This window comes from Sciurus vulgaris (assembly GCF_902686455.1).
Source record: "Sciurus vulgaris genome assembly, chromosome: X".
NCBI classification, from domain to species: Eukaryota; Metazoa; Chordata; class Mammalia; order Rodentia; family Sciuridae; genus Sciurus; species Sciurus vulgaris.
The window spans coordinates 19,713,928-19,730,057 of NC_136471.1; the positions used below are offsets into that span (position 1 = coordinate 19,713,928).

A 16,130-nucleotide genomic window follows, 5' to 3' on the forward strand; every position below is an offset into this window, starting at 1 on the left:
TTATTTGGAGCCAGCGATTTCTTCTTGGCTTATGAAAGAATGTGCTTTCTGTACGTGGCAGCCCTGATGTTTGACAATGATGAACACATTTCAGTTGTGCTCCACTTGTTTACAAAAGTCTCCTTTTTGCTCGTACATCAAAAGCATTTTTCTCTCCTCTAGCACAATGGTATATTCATGCTGTCAGCCTTTACTTTGAGGTTAGAAGCGTCACTTTATTGGCGCTTACCACAATGCCATTTGAAACTTCATTTGTTATTACTTTTTAAAAAATGCATTTCATGGAAATTTATTTGTTGTTTGTGACATCAGAATTGTAGTTTAGAGAAATGAGCTCACACTTTAAAATGCTGTGTAGCATTTGATCTAGGTGAAAGGTGAAAGGTTGATGACCAAATTCGGGTTCATCGGTGTGCTGATGCTTAAACTCCTTTCCACTAGAAAGCTCAAGAAGAAGCTCAGCTGAGGCTGCAGTGGAGAAGGACACACAATCTTTTGGAAAGTAGCCCTTCTTTCTAGTAGTTGACCTTGGAGTACATGAAGGCAGGGGATCATGGGGGTCTAACATTATTTTTCTTGCCATGCATTCAGCACCAGAGTGTCAAAGGGGAAAATCTAGTTTAAAAGTCCGCTACTTGTCATTAATGAAGTGTCCTTTTTCTCTTTTGGGGGTTTCATTTCCATGTTCTTCTAATTTTGCCCAAATGGGTATCAGCAGTAACACTAGTCCTCTTAATCCCAACAAACACATATGGCAAGGAAACAAGTACAGTTAATTTATTCGAGGGATTTTAATGTTTCCTAGAATATGTTAGACGGTTCCAAAACTTAAAAGTGACTTGTAAGTAATTGGAGATATACATTATGAGCACACAATTTTTGTGCACTGTCTCTTGTGTTGTCTTTTCACTTGAATAAAAAAGAGGTACATATTTTACTGTAAAATAAATTGAGGCCCTTATTTGAAAAAGGAAATTTATCTTAACACAAAAATTGCATCATTCAAAATTTCATTATTTGAAAATTTGTTAGAATGCCTAGAACACTTTCATTTTTATTTTTCCAACTATGTATTCAAGGGTCTGAAAGGTTTCATTTAAAAAAATGAAAGAAAAGAATTGGTACCACCAGGATTTTAACTGATTTTCATTTTCATCTCTCATATAAGGTACCTGAAATGAAAAGATCCTAGGGAAGTCTCTGGGAGAAGTGGCATGTCATTCTGCCTCAGGCCTTAGGTTTGTCAACTGGGTGCTAGCTCAGAGCCTTATGGGACAGCTGCTGACACTTGAAGGAATGAATAATCAGAATAATGGAAGATTCCTGATTGGATTGGGTTCCCTTGCTGTAGAACATAGCATTCATCTGGCCGTTCAACACTTTAGGGAGCTAGTGATACTTAATGACTAAACACAGTTGGGTGTAGAAATAGATGTAAAAGCAAGAATTAATCATGATGAGTGCCTCCCCACCAACCCCATGCAAGAAACACAGGCAGGAATATTATCAGATGTATCACCCAAGGCTGAACTAATGATTTACTTTTTATCCTGGCTGTTCCCCACATCTCTTAACTAGATGCCATGCTGATGGTGGCAGAAAGACTGGAGGGTCCTTTCAACATTGAGTCGGTCATGGATCCCATCGATGTGAAGATTTCTGATGCTATAATGAACATGCAGGAGAATAGTGTGCAGGTGTCTCAGAAGGTAATGAAGGCAGGATACTGAGAAGGAGAGCTGGAGGTTCCCCAGTACTTCCGTGTGACTTCCCAATGTGACCACTCCTACTCCCGTGCAGGTTTTCCAGGGATGTGGACCCCCCAAGCCACTCCCAGCTGGACGAATCTCTCGTTCCATCTCTGAAAGTGCCTTCAGTGCTCGCTTCAGACCATATCATCCCGAGGAACGCCCAACCACAGCTGCTGGCACTAGTTTGGACCGACTGGTGAGTGCTTTGGCAGGAATGGCCATGTTTAATGACAAAGAACTGAGAACATTTGCTCAAAATGAATTTTTATTTGGAAGGCTTACAAACAGGGGTCTTTCAGGTGTAACTTTTCAAGCAAATTGTATGACGATGGTATTTTCTAGCTCAGAAAGTTCCTATACAGTCAAGGGAATGGGATGCAATAAGTCTCATCTCAAAACTTCCCTTTAGTTTCACTGTGTATTTATTTACTGAGCATCTACTATGTGCCTATCACTAGGCTACACACAGGGAGGCTCAGAGGAATAAGAAAAGTCCTTTTTACTCAAGAGGCTCCAACAAAGGGAGAGAGGCAGATGGACCAGGCTTCCTAACATAAGGTGATATATGGTAAATGCTACGGTGGGAAAAGAGTAGTAGAATATAGGAGAATTGCTTTATACAGAGCAATGTGCTATAAAAATGTAAGAGAGTGTTAACATAGTAGAAGGAGGGAACACACAGTGGAGAGCCTGAGGAGATAGTGGTGGGTGGGGAGGAAAAGCACTAGCAGGCAAGTTTCCCAGAGTGGATAATACAGTAGCTTGACCATGACTATACAATCCGTGGGCGAAGAGACTGTGCATTCTTGTTGTATCTACAGAGCACAGGCCATGGTGGGCCTCAGAGAGAAGTCAGGAGGTAGAGTAGACAGTGGCTCTAGGCAACTCTTTCAGAGTTTGCATTTCAAAAATCAATTCCTTTGTGTGATTCTGTACTTAAACCTCTGAATTCGATCTGTGTATTTTCCTTCTGACTACAGTGGAAAATGAATTGCCTATCACTCAGAGATACTTAGGAAAATCAAAAGGCACATCTGTAGGGAGATTCGTATGGTTTTCCAGAGGTCTTTTTTAATGTTCCTGATTAGGTTACCGATGTCAAGGAGAAACTGAAACAAGCCAAGAAGTTCTGGTCCTCTCTCCCTACCAATGTTTGCAATGATGAGAGGATGGCTGCAGGAAACGGCAATGAGGACGACTGCTGGAATGGGAAAGGCAAAAGCAGGTGAGCCGCCATGGAGCGCATGGCAGGCCCCCTCTTCCTAGGTGGCTGGGTGACCTTCCGAGAAGGGCGTCCCAGTTTTTGGTGGAGGCATCAGGAAGCAGTTCACAGTAGGTAGCAATAGCATGGAAGCTTTCTAGATGTTCTTTGAAATGGGCTTTGCAGTACAAGTGTTGGAAAGGCACCCAGTGACTTACAGAGTACTGGGTCAAAAGTTTGACAGTGGTTATATTCTAGTGTTAGGCTGTTCCAATTAGTGTCATTATTTAAAAAAGGAAATTTAATACCCAGTGGCCTGGCCTCATAAAGTACCAGTTGTCAGAAGGTCTCGGTCTCTTTCTTGGTGATGGCCTGTGTGCCCCCTCCCCCTCCCCCCCACACCTCGCCACACTCTGTAACTTAGATAAGTACCCATTCCGAAGGTACTTTAGTGTGACCCACCAACCTCCACAAAGAAGACACCTTTGGAAAAAGGTCACGGTCAAATTGGAGAAAGAAGACATATGCACAGGATACAGAGAAATTAGAATTCATTAGGAAGAACTTCCACTTAATCGTGCTCTGTGTAACTACTAGAATCTGGCAGAAATCTTCCCTGGTCTCTTATCTTTTGCTTTACTGATCATCTTAATGGGGTGGTTTCTCGCTTCAGGTACCTGTTTGCGGTGACAGGAAATGGATTAGCCAACCAGGGCAATAACCCGGAGGTCCAGGTTAACACCAGCAAACAAGACACGCTGATTCTTCGTCAAATTATGGCTCTTCGGGTCATGACTAGTAAAATGAAGAACGCTTACAATGGGAATGATGTGGACTTCTTCGATATCAGTAAGCCTTTGCTGTTTTAAAACCGGCGTTGTTCTCACGTGCCTTGTGACGAGGACAAGTGGAATGAAATCTCTGTTCCTTTTTATAAACACAGGCGATGAAAACAGTGGAGAAGGAAGTGGAAGCGGGTGTGAGGATCAGCAGTGCCCTTCGGAGTTGGAGTCCAATGGCACTGAGCACGCTGGGAAGAGTGGCAGCGAGAAAGCCGACAGTGCTGGTGCCCGTGCGGGGCCGCAGCTCTACCTCCTCCTCATCTTCTGCATCTCGTTCCTGCTTATGCAGAGAGAATGGAGATAATTCTCAAACTCTGAGAAAAAAGTGTTCACCATCAGAAAGTTAGAAGGCACCAGTTATCACTTTTATACCATCCTAGTGACTTTGCTTTTGAAAATGAATGGACAACAATGTACAGTTTTTACTATGTGGCCACTGGTTTAAAAAATGCTGACTTTGTTTTTTCATTCAGTTTTGGGGGCAGAAGGGACTTGTATGTTAAGTTGGTTCCTGCTCCTCCAAAATCATGTTAAACGTGGCTAACAGTGTAGGTACAGAACTGTAGTTAGTTGTGCATTTGTGATTTTATCACTCTATTGTTTGTTTGTTTGTTTTTTCCTCATTTTGTTTGTGGGTTTTTTTCCAATTACAATCTCACCTTGTTTCTTACAAGAAAACCAGGGTCATTTCTTGGCATGTAACGTACGTATTTCTGAAATATTAAATAGCTGTACAGAAGCAGGTTTTATTTATCATGTTATCTTATTAAAAGAAAAAGCCCAACAAGCAGTAAAAGTTCCATTTATCCCTGCTATTTTAGCTGCCTTATCTGGAGAGAAGTGGAGGTGATTTGGGGGATTTTTGTTATTATTAAGTTAGGACAGAATGTGAAGGCACAAGTGGGCTTCTGGGCCACTTGTCAGATTGTATTCAGGCATCTGTACAACGAGAAGGTTACTCTTCATTTATAGCAGGTGGTTGGAAGAGACTGCAGACTACCCATTTTGATTGAGTTGATTTGCTTAAGTTAAGACCATGCATCACTCTGTTTCTTGAACCTTCTTAAACCTAGAGTGTAGCCTATCTTAAAAAAAAAGATTCTTGCTGTAGTCTCCCTTGAAAGGTAAAAGGCATTCAGGATGTTCCGGTCATCACACGTTCATCCTTGGGTTTGTGGGGGAGTCTATTTTTCTTTAAATCAGGCAGTTAGCAAGCCACTGTGTGCACGTTTTCATGTCCACACTGACACTCTTTAATTTTTTATCTAAGGGCAGCAGTAAGTGACCAACAGTCTCATTTGGTGTCCCCCCACTTGTCAGAATGATCCAAATTTCAAACCCAGCTATATAAGGGAGTTGTCTGGGAGCTAGCCAGAACTGGGGTACAGCCTGGGCTCAGGGAATGGCTGTCAACACCCGAGCAAAGATTTTGTCTGTGCATGTGTATTTGCATTTGTTTCCAGATTCCATTTTTTAAGAGTGTAAGGTGTCTGATTTGAGCCTTTTTTCTTGCCCAGCCCCCTCTGATCAGTAAAGCATGGACTTGCCATGGTTTGCAGCTGTGTGCTCACCATACCAGCCAAGGAACCCTCTCAGGGGAGAACTAGGTGTCCAGATTTTTTTCATGTTATTTTTGTGGGGGGGGGGTGGGAGTAGTTAGAGCTAAGAAGATCACATCTTAGCGGTGACCCTTAGCCATGTGGGTGAACTGGCAAAGGCCCTATCTGTCGTCCCAGGCCAAAGACTGACAACTGCCTTGCCCCCTTAGGACCCCTTTCCTTGTGTCCTTACCAAATGACAGCTCATAAAACTATGAGAATGTAACAAATCACTTTAAAAGGGGTTCCCTTTCAGAAAGACTGAAATTCTGCAAGTCTCTTCCTGCTTTAGACAGCCATTAAGATCCCAAGCAATTCTACAGAACCGAAAACCCACAGAGAAGTCGTTTGTGTTATTGTTCAATCTTCAGTTGTAAGAGTAATTCTCTATTTTTATATTGAAACATAATTACTTGATAGCTCAGGGTCTACATTTCATTCAACTTTTTACACCAAATTCTGCAGAATGGTCAAAATAAAATATTGGGGGCTGTTGTAAACAGAGGCTTAATTTTATTAGAAGTAGCCAGTTATTTATTAAAGCATGATGTTAATAAAATAGGCATATTCTGGCTGGTGTGTATAAGTGTTTTTTTTTTAAGAAATCACAGAGGACATAAAATTGAAAAGGCACTCCATTTATGTATGAGGAAAAATAGATTGTAAATAGCTAAGCTGCCTTGAGAGAACTTGGAAAATGTGCTGATACTTAGTAACTACCTCAGTTGTGAGGAATTTCCTTTTTAGCTTAGACTGCTATTACTTTTACTTGGTAGAAATGAATCTGGTCTCCAAAATATGGCTCAAAGAGTTATCCCCATAGACCTTGTTAGATTGTTTTTAATTTAAAACCTTGAACTCTGTCCAGCTGTTTTCTTTCAGTCAAGTTCTCTAAACCAATAACATTTTCCGAATTAAATATTCTTGAAGGTTCTTTTGGACTCTTACTGATTTGTTTTCTTTCTGTGCATTTTTTCCTGTTACCCTTTTATTATTTAAATTGTCTCTTGCTTTTGAACTTGAACTATGAAATAAACAAATCATAGATTTTTCCATTCAGGTCTGACTGGATAACTCTTGGCTTCTAACCAGCTGGCAGGCTTACCCTCACCCCCCAAAAAAAAGAATAAAGGCAATTTGAATGTTTTAAAGCCTTAAGAGTTTGGAGTATGAGGTAGAATAAAAGCCTTGTTAGGAGAAGACCTAACTTTTCCAAAGTTAATAGCATGTGAAAGGGCTGTGTTTTACAAAGTCATTTATAAATTATTTTTCTTTCAAACACTTCACCCACTCTTACCTTCAGAAAAAAAACATTTTATGACTCTTAGATTTATGTTTTATTTTTAAAATAGTAATTAACACCTTTTTGTGGTACTGGGGATGGAACCCAGAGCCCATGCATGCTAGACGGGTTCTCTACCACTGAGCTATAGCTCCAGCACTAACACCTATTATTTTTTAATAAAAGAAAAAGAGCTGCAAGAATTTGACTTGCACTTTTACAGTGTTAGAAACCTAACAGTTTACATGAGTAAAAATTGTCATTTGTGATCACAGAACCAAAATTAAAGTAGGTGTACAATGGTGCTATACAAAATTGTACTTCCCCTTTGGTGTTAGCAGAATTTGTCTATTTACATAATTACTAAAGGGTAGTAATAACAGCAGTATGTGCTAGAGGAGATTGTGTGTGTGTGTGTGATCTCACTGTTAAACAAATGTGAAAATACAACATCCTACCTTTTTCAAAATGAGAAAATTCTTTTAACTTAGAATTTAGTGGGGAAAATGGTACTCTCCTTTCTGTGATGTACTTTAAGAATATAGGTTTTTCTACGTTTTAACTCCAAATTCTTCTAAAAATCTTTTTGAAAAAAATCCCTTGAAAAATATCTGAAAGATAACATGGCAATAGGAATTCTAGTCCAGCCTATGCAACTTAGTGAAACCCTGTCTCAAAAAATAAAAAAGCCTGGGAGTTGGTGAAGTATGTCTGGGTTCAATCCCCAGTACCAAACAAAAACAAAACAAAAAAAGACCAAGTTCAGTTTTTAGGTAAATCTGAATTTTGAGGATCAATGTTTTAAGAAACTTCTGGGTTCACCACTGATCCACAAAATCTGTAGAAGTCCCTTTCTCAGCATGTGAGCGTCCACCTGTGGAATTAAATGCACATCTCACTCTACTGTTGATATTTTGCTTTTTGAGATGCAGGTCTCTATATTGCCCAGGCTAGTCTTGAATCCTGGGCTCAAGTTGTCCTCCTGCCTCAGCCTCCCGAAATAGCTGGAACTATAGGTGGGCCCCACTGCACCTGGCTTCTTTTGACATTTACCTGGTAGAATTTTTTTAGAATATTTTTTTTAGTTCTTGGTGGACATTTATTTTATTCACCCAGTGCCTCACACATCCTAAGCAAGTGCCTTACCATTGAGCTGCAATCCCAGCCCTGGTAGAAATTTTGGAAAAAAAAGGCACAGGGTTGTTGGAAAGAAAAAGATCTTCATGCATCAATCCTACCAGGTAAAACTGATGAAAGATAATTAGTATGGTTCCAGAATAAAGATAAAGGCACATGTATGATGATCCAAGAAGGGTGTGTGATTCTGGTCTCTGGGGAAACCTTTTGTAACAATTTCCTTGTCCCTCCATATTATTATTATTATTATTATTATTATTTTATTATTATAATTACTTTTATTATTATTTGGTACTGCTGATTGAACCCAAGGATGCTTAACTACTGAGCCACATCTCCAGCCCCCCTTTAATATTTTTATTAGAGACAGGGTCTCACTAAGTTGCTTAGGGCCTCACTAAGTTGCTGAGGCTGGCTTTGAACTCACCATCCTCCTGCCTCAGCCACCTGAGACATGGGGATTACAGGCATGTGCCACCGTGCCTCACTCCTCTATAGTTTTCTTAATCCTTTCTTTTGTGTGTGTTAGTATTAAAAAGCATCTTTGTGTATGTGTGAATACACAGGCACCCTCCAAATATACATTTATTTATTTGATGTGTATTTTCCGACACTCAGTCCCAGGTAGGCCTAACCCTGTCACTTATGGGCTGCCTCCCTCTAGCTGTCAGTGGTGTTCGCTTAGGGAATGCAGACTAATTTTAATAATAGCCTAAGGGAAACATAATTGGGAAGGTAAGTCTGCCAGGAAAAAAAATACACACACATAAAATGCATTCCAGAGCCCAAATAGAATTTCTTAGATTTACCACTGTCTAGGATTTGCTGACTATAACCTACTATTGATGGTGACTCACTGTACAGGGCATATTGGTGCCAGGTTGTCCACAAAGACATAATCATTGTCAGTGGCTGATTTTCTCAACCTTCTTTCAGTGCATTTGGGTTTAAAAGCCCTTCATGCCATTGCTCTTACCTCTTTTAAAGTGGAATGAAAAAGGTTTTTAGTCTGCTCTTTCTGTGCTGAATACTTCACAACAAGCTCTGGCAGCAGCAATAAACAGTCATTTAGACATATTTTATTGTGAAAAGAAAACAACAAAGAATTCTGAGTTATTTGTTGTTTGTTCACCTGTAAGATCCGGAATGAGAAGTGAGTTGAGAAGAACTGTGTGCCCGGCACTACAGCCAGGCCACTTTGATTATCTCATACAACCCTGCAGAGTAGGAATCACTCCATTTTATAGATGAGAAAAAGGTTTGCAAAGTTATTTGATGTTGTCTGAATTATTTGAAAGAGACAAGGCTTGTCATGTTTGCTACCTGTACAGCTGTCCTGGCCCTAAAGAAGGGTCAGATTAGTGGCCATGGAAGGCCCAGGTTGACTGGGCTGACCTGAATCTGGCCAGGTGAAGGAGTCAAGGGCCACCAGAGGACAGCTTGATGATGGAAAGGGTTTCTAACCTCACAGTAGCTCCTTGCTCTGTCAACTTCAAAACTGATGGGGCTGATCATGCATGGGGCCTAAGTGGCATCTGCATGTCAGTTCTTGAAGAAGCAATGTTAACTCAAGTGATCCTGTCCACTCTCTCCAGGACAACCTCATTGGACCCTATGTGAAAGGTCCCAGGGGTGCTCTGTCAGCTGCGGTGCTGGGAAGGCTCATGTCACTTAATAGTTAAGCAAATGCAATCTGCTGAGAAAAATACCATGGTTTATGTAGGGAAAATTCATACCTGCTTAATCAGCTGGGGCTCATCTCAGGGTAAGTGGGATGCAGGAAACATAATGTGGGCTTCTTAAAGGGCCCTTGACAAGATCCCATCTTGAAAGCTATACCTGGGTCAGAGAGTGGGCAAAAGAAGAGGAACAGGCACTACTCTTAGCTGGGGAGTCGAACAACAGGTTTCTGCTGGGCTGGCTTTAGTGCGCAATAGAAAAGACAACATCTAAAGACCATTCCCGTGTTTTAGGGAGGAGAGATTTAACTTGCCATTTCCTATCCAGAGAAGAAACTAGGTGCTTTTGTCGGTTTTCTGAACACAGGTACCAGCGTTGCCATCAGGCAGTAGGTGCCAAACAGAATGGCAAAGATCTGATCTCGGGAGATTGTGGACTCCAGTGTTAGGCTTCCACCTTCATACTGGATCCAGGGAGGAGCAGAAAGAGCAGCAGGAACAGAGGGCTCCACCTCATTAGTGTGTAATGAGAAATAGTCCATGCATCTCCAACCTATAGAATCAGGACTGTGTGCCCCTTAGAAGAGTAAATGATCCATTTTGAATAAACAGGAGTTCTGCCTTACTCCGAGAGTGCTGAGCTAGGTGACTGGGCAAACCGAAGATCCTGTAGGTGGACGGTGATCAGGTGATGGTGCACAGAATCCCTGCAGAGTCTGAGTGGGGTTGGGTGGGAGGCAGCATCTGAAGGGGTAGTCAAGACATTGACATTAATGACTGACTGCCTCATGTGCTCCTTGAGCCATCGGCCTACATGTAAGCCAGGGCTGATGGACCCTTGCATCACCCACATTGCATAGTTTGTCCACCAAGTTCCCTTTTGGAGAATTGTAATGAATTTCCTACCAAAGACTTCGAAGGCCCTATACCCTTGACACAGTGAAACACACACAAGATGAAGTGTCTAGAGAGGCCAGCCTTTGGCTAGCACTGAGGATGTGTGGAATTTAAGGCTGTCTTATGATTTCTGACATGTCTTACCCTGGTTTCTGCATGGGGTATTAGAAGGAAGGTAAGTAAGATGGAGTCTCTGCCCCTGGGAAGCCCATAAGGTCCTTGGAGAGACAAAGCTTCCCAGGAAACCTGCCAGTGAATGCACTTGCTCTTAGCTGGTCTGCAGGTCGAGGACACTGGGCAGTGCACACTGGAATGGTCACCATGACTTCCTGAGGGAGGCAAGGCTCAAGCTAGAAGGGGAGGATTTCAGTGAGTATGGAAAAGGGAGAAGGGGATTGTCTCTGGAGCTCCTTGTAGGCAGGATCTGTCACTAGTTCTTCCTGTTCTTTGGGTGTTACCTGTTGCCTCACAGTTGATAAAGCCCTGGGTGCTTTGGGATTGTAGGGGGAAAGGGGGGAGGTGGGGCTAAATGTCTGGGTTTGCTTAGTGGGATGGGTGTGGATTATGAGGGGGAAGAAAGGATATGTGTTTAAAAGACGGAAGTGAAGGATTTTCTAGTATAAAACTTGTGAACGATGGGATTAGAATTTGATGCCCTTAAAAACCAAGCTAGGTCACTAAAAATTCAAGTGTGCAGGTTCTAATGCAGATTCTTGAGCAGAACCTGGCATGATGCACAGGGTGCATTAAGAGTTGTCCTTGGGGGGCTGGGGTTGTGGCTCAGTGGTAGAGTGCTTGCCTAGCACACCTGAGGCACTGAGTTTGATCCCCAGCACCACATAGAAAAACTAAATCAACAAAGGGATTAAAAAAAAGAGTCATCCTTGGGTTTGATGATGTGCTCAATGCTGTACAATCTGAAGGGGTTCAGCTCCCTTTACACCACACACACTCTAGCCTCCCCAGAATGATCCTGATTTGGAGCTTTCTGGTGAAGACAATCCATTTCAACACAAGGAGTGTCTTTCAGACATTCTGGTTTGGAATGCAGTGAGACATGTTAAAAGTGATCCAATCTCTTGCCCTATCATACCTTTGAAATCTGGGCCAGCCACATGCACAATCTTCCCCAAATCTTCAAACATTGCTTCCAGCTCCCCCACACCAGTTCTGCCCCCAGAGACATTCCAGAGATCCTAGACCCTATTGTGCTCTGGCCTCCTGACTCTTGAGAGATTCCTGGAGTCTGCTTCCTCCGATACCACCCTGTAGGGACCTGGCATTGCACAGGAGTTGGGAAAGCTCTTCTGGCATTAGGTAGTGAGCTAGGGGGATGAATGGGCCTAGTTTAAATCAAGTTAAGAAGGAACCACTCTGATGAGGGGGGTGGAGGGGTAGAGTCCTGCCTGCTTGCTCTGTCTCTCTCTGCCCCAGTTGGCTTATGGCAGGTTTCTACCCTAGATCATAGTTGGAAAACTACAAAGCAACAGTTTGACAACTTCTCTGGAATTTTCTCTTAAATGGGATAATTCTGGCACTGTCCGAAATAAAGTTGTTCTGAGAATATTCTGATAACGTCTCTAGAACAGTACCCTTGGGACCTGGAAGGATAATGGTGCTTCAAGGTAAGGTGTGCCCTTCATGAGTGTCACAAGGTGCTCCAATATAGGGCTTTGCCCAGAGCAGTGGCTATTTTATGGTGCCTTGCTCACCAGGTATAATGGCCCCTTAGGCCTTCGGATGTGGGAATGACTGCATTTCTGAGACCTGACCACTGAGCTCCCCCAGGTTGGAACCTAGGCAGAAAGGAACTTCTTGCTTCAGGGACTCTGAGACAGACCATAGCCCCATCTGTACTCTTGGCACCCTTTCTCTGGGCTCTGGACTGATACCACTTAGAATGCAACCTGCCTGCAAAGGCTGTCTGTGTGCGCCTGTCATTGCCAAGTGATACCAGGAGGGCTGATTCAGATCAAACCTTTATGTCTGAGGTTTTCTAGAAAATGAACAGATGGGAGTGTGAAGCCTAGTTCTTCCTGGCAAGAAAGGAGTATAAATCTCTAATAATGATGTCTTCTGATTTAGGCATTCCAAACAGGAAAAACTTCTAATGTTCCCTTTATTCTGCCTGTTCACCTTCCTCTATCCCTAATAGATACCTCTTTCTACTCTTTTCCTTTTGGGGGTGGGGGAAGGTACTAGGGGATTGAACCCAGGGTACTTTACCACCGAGCCACACCCCCAGTCCTTTTATATATTTTATTTAGAGACAGGGTCTTGCTAAGTTACTTTGGGCCTCACTATGTTGCTGGGGCTGGCTTTGAACTCACAATCCTGCCTCAGGCTCCTCATTTCTATTCTTTTCTATCAAGCATCTAGGGTAAAAGAATTCTACATGCTAAGCCTCTGCCCTAGGAGGCAGGCAGGAAACTCAGGTGATTGTCTCTCAATTACTCATCCTCCTACCCCATCCCTTCCACCAATTTCCTACCAGACTGAGTTACTGGGGAGGTGTCATCCTCTTTGTAAGTTAAAGTTCTTCTCTCCTGGTTGCACAGAAAAGTTATACCAGTTTCTCTGGTTCCAGGGTTGACAGGAAGAAGGCAGAAAGCTATGCATAAGTGTTTCTCAGTATCTGATTCCCATCTATTTTCCCCTAAAGGATCCAAAGTGGTCTTTGAAAGTGGGGCATGGGTACAAGTGAATTGGTGTCATCCAAAGGCCCTCTTGGTCCCTTTAGAGAATTTACACATATCCTCTTAGACTGGGTCTTTACTGTTTTGCACATTCAAGGCTTTGGTGAAAACAATGAAAGTATCCTTCAGGACACATTGATCCATGACTTCTTAGCATGACAGTTGTCTGATGGCAATTACTTTCTGGAATAAGCTGAAGTTGTCTTTATTGCTGAGTTCAGGTTGGGAAAATCTGAAAGCCAATTTATCAGTTGTACCCAATCTAGAGAGGAAATGTACTAGAAAAATTAAAGATCTTAATGAGGTAATTGCCTTAGGAATTTGCTGAATTTAGTTTGGAGCAAAATACAGTATCTAGAAATTTATGTGGCTCATGGCAGACCTACTTCACCTACTTCACCAACACTGGTGGAGTTCATACTGTGTGCCAAGCATTGTGCTAGGTACTGGGAGGCAGCAATGAAGGAAATAGACTTGGTGCAGCTCACCACTAGCGAGAGAGATTAGATAATCAATCACAGCAATCAAAGTCTAGTTGCAGATGAAAATCAGACCCTCACGGTGCAGAAGAATCCAGCTACAACCCTAGGAACACTGCATCCCTATTTAGCAGCCAAGGCAGCATCCAAAGTCTAGGTGAGTCATTCTCTGACTTGAGCATGTATCAGAACACAGTGGAGTCCTTGAGAAGCTGCAGATTGCTAGGTCCCATCCCCAGTTTCTGATACAGTAGTTCTGTGATAAGGCTCCAGAATTTGCATGTCTACCAACTTTCCAGGTGATACTACTGGTTGGGAAACCACCCTGAGAATCCTTGGCCTAACCACTGGAATTTGGAGCTTGACCAGCATCCCTGTTGGGCAGTCAGTTGGAGAACTTCCAAAGAAATACCCAGAGGACAGGAGTCAGGTAAGTTGCTTGGACTGCGAGCCTCTTTCCACACTTCAAGAGCACGTCTAAATAGAACCTGAGTTATTCCACCATATCCTGGGATCCAGAAAAGGCCAGCCATGTGTGGAGAGGCTCTTTTTATAAAGGATCATGGATTCACCTGAAGATTATCACGCCACAAGGGAAACTCTAGTGAGGATCAGGCTATGCGGCTGCTTGCAGATCAGTGTTGGAAGGAAAGGGTGCTTCTAAATACTCCCATTGCCTATCCTCTCTAATCTTCTCCCTTAGGCCCCTATGGATTAAAAGAGTGATGTTACCTTGAGATCACTTCAAAGACTGTCATGTTATAGAGGATGCTCCTGACTGCAAAGAATGATGAATCAAATTCTAAAATGACTTAAACAATAAGGGATTTATTATCTCATATAATAAGAAACCATGACGTAAAGAAACTTCAGGGATAATTAATTCTCCCATCCAAGTACTAACCAGGCCCGACCCTGCTTAGCTTCCGAGATCAGACGAGATCGGGCGCGTTCAGGGTGGTATGGCTGTAGACAGGGATGATTAATTCTCAATGCTATTAAGAAGGATCAAGGTTGCCATCTTTGGGTTCTGCCAATTACATTAGGTTGGATTGCTTCCTTCATGGTTGTGTTCATTGAACACAGGGGTATCTTTACCACTGAGTTACATCTCCAACTCCTTTCAGTGTTTTATTTTGAGACAGGGCCTTGCTAAATTGCTGAGACTGGCTTCAAACTTGTGATCCTCCTGAGTCACTGGGATTACAGGCATGACCCACCATGCTCAGTCCCTCAAGTCTCTTTTGAAGAGCTAAGAAATATTTCTAAGAAGGAAAACTCTTCCAGCAGACATCTCTCACTTCTTGGTGCCTAGAATCATGTCCAAACCTGTAGAGTACAAAGGCTAACCAAGATTAACATCCTGGCGTGAGGTCATCCCTACCTAAAAGACATAGCTACAGGGAGGAGGATGCACACTGAACAAATTAGGGAATGATTGACAAGGAAGAATGACTATCAACTAGGCAGGTGACTGAATTGGCTACACCCATTACTACCCAAGGGTGATGCTAATAGAAATACAGGCGCTCTGGCTAAATCGAGGAAGAAGCGAAGTATTTTATCAGCGCATTAGCCATCAGCAATTTTGGCAAGGATAAGAAACTTTATTGAGCTTCATGGATTTTGACAGATTACAGAACTCACGATGGTGTTATGTTCTGATGAATTCATGGTAAGTTGAAAATACGGTTAGGTTGAAAGTGCATTTAATCCACCTAGCCCTACTGAACATCAGAGCTCAGCAACACAGCACACTGTGAAGTGGCAGTTGCTTCCCCTGGGGATCTTGGGGCCAAGTGGGAGCTGCCTCTCGCTGCTACTGCCCAGCATTAGAAAAGCAGATCACACCCCCTAGCACTAGCCTGGGAAAAGATTGAAATTCAAAATTCAAATGAAAAATAATAATTTTGCACCATCATGAAGTTGAGAAGTCATAAATTGAACTACTGTAAGTTGGGACCACCTGTCTAGAGTCACGTGGAAATCAAAGTATTACCTTCTAGACAAACCAGCTTAACTATTCCCCTGGTCCCTTAAAGGTCATCCAAGTCAATCTTGAATCCTTGATAATTGATTATCCTCTCAATAGTCCTGCCGAGTGGTTGACCACCAGAGACAGGGATGTCACTTCTTATGATGCTATTCTGTCTTTAGACACCTCTAGATAGTAGAAAGGATTTCTGCGAATGCTGAAGTGTACATATGTATATTGTTTGCTCAATCATTACGTGGCAGAGCCTTTGAAGTTGCTGTCAGTATTTCCACTGCTAATAGAAATTTTCAGATGTATCTAACAACAATTTCCTTGTAAGTTCATATGTGTTGCCAAGAGATACTTAAAAAAAAAACAAAATAATTCTGGGAAAGAAATGGCTTATCTTTATTAAGATCATTAGATATTTTAAAATATTCAAACCCATTTTTTGTTTGAATGTTTTTATTTTGCTTTTTTGGGGGGTGGGTACTGGATTTCGAACCCAGGGCCTCAAGCATGCTGCACAAGTTCTCTACTACTGAGCTACATTTGCAGCCCCTGAATGCTTTAAATTTTACCAAGAGATAGAC

The 16,130-nt window shown here is 42.3% G+C and overlaps 1 protein-coding gene across 1 annotated transcript in view; it reads left to right on the forward strand.

Moving 5' to 3' along the window:
- Nucleotides 1–5,964, forward strand: part of GPC4 (glypican 4) — a 109,983-nt gene extending 104,019 nt beyond the window's left edge. The window contains exons 5-9 of the mRNA XM_079124050.1: nucleotides 1,579–1,709; nucleotides 1,801–1,947; nucleotides 2,840–2,976; nucleotides 3,626–3,801; nucleotides 3,896–5,964. Of these exons, the coding sequence (XP_078980176.1) occupies nucleotides 1,579–1,709; nucleotides 1,801–1,947; nucleotides 2,840–2,976; nucleotides 3,626–3,801; nucleotides 3,896–4,098 (794 nt within the window). The 3' untranslated portion in view covers nucleotides 4,099–5,964. The remainder of the gene's footprint in view (nucleotides 1–1,578; nucleotides 1,710–1,800; nucleotides 1,948–2,839; nucleotides 2,977–3,625; nucleotides 3,802–3,895) is intronic.
- The last annotated feature ends 10,166 nt before the right edge of the window (nucleotides 5,965–16,130 follow it).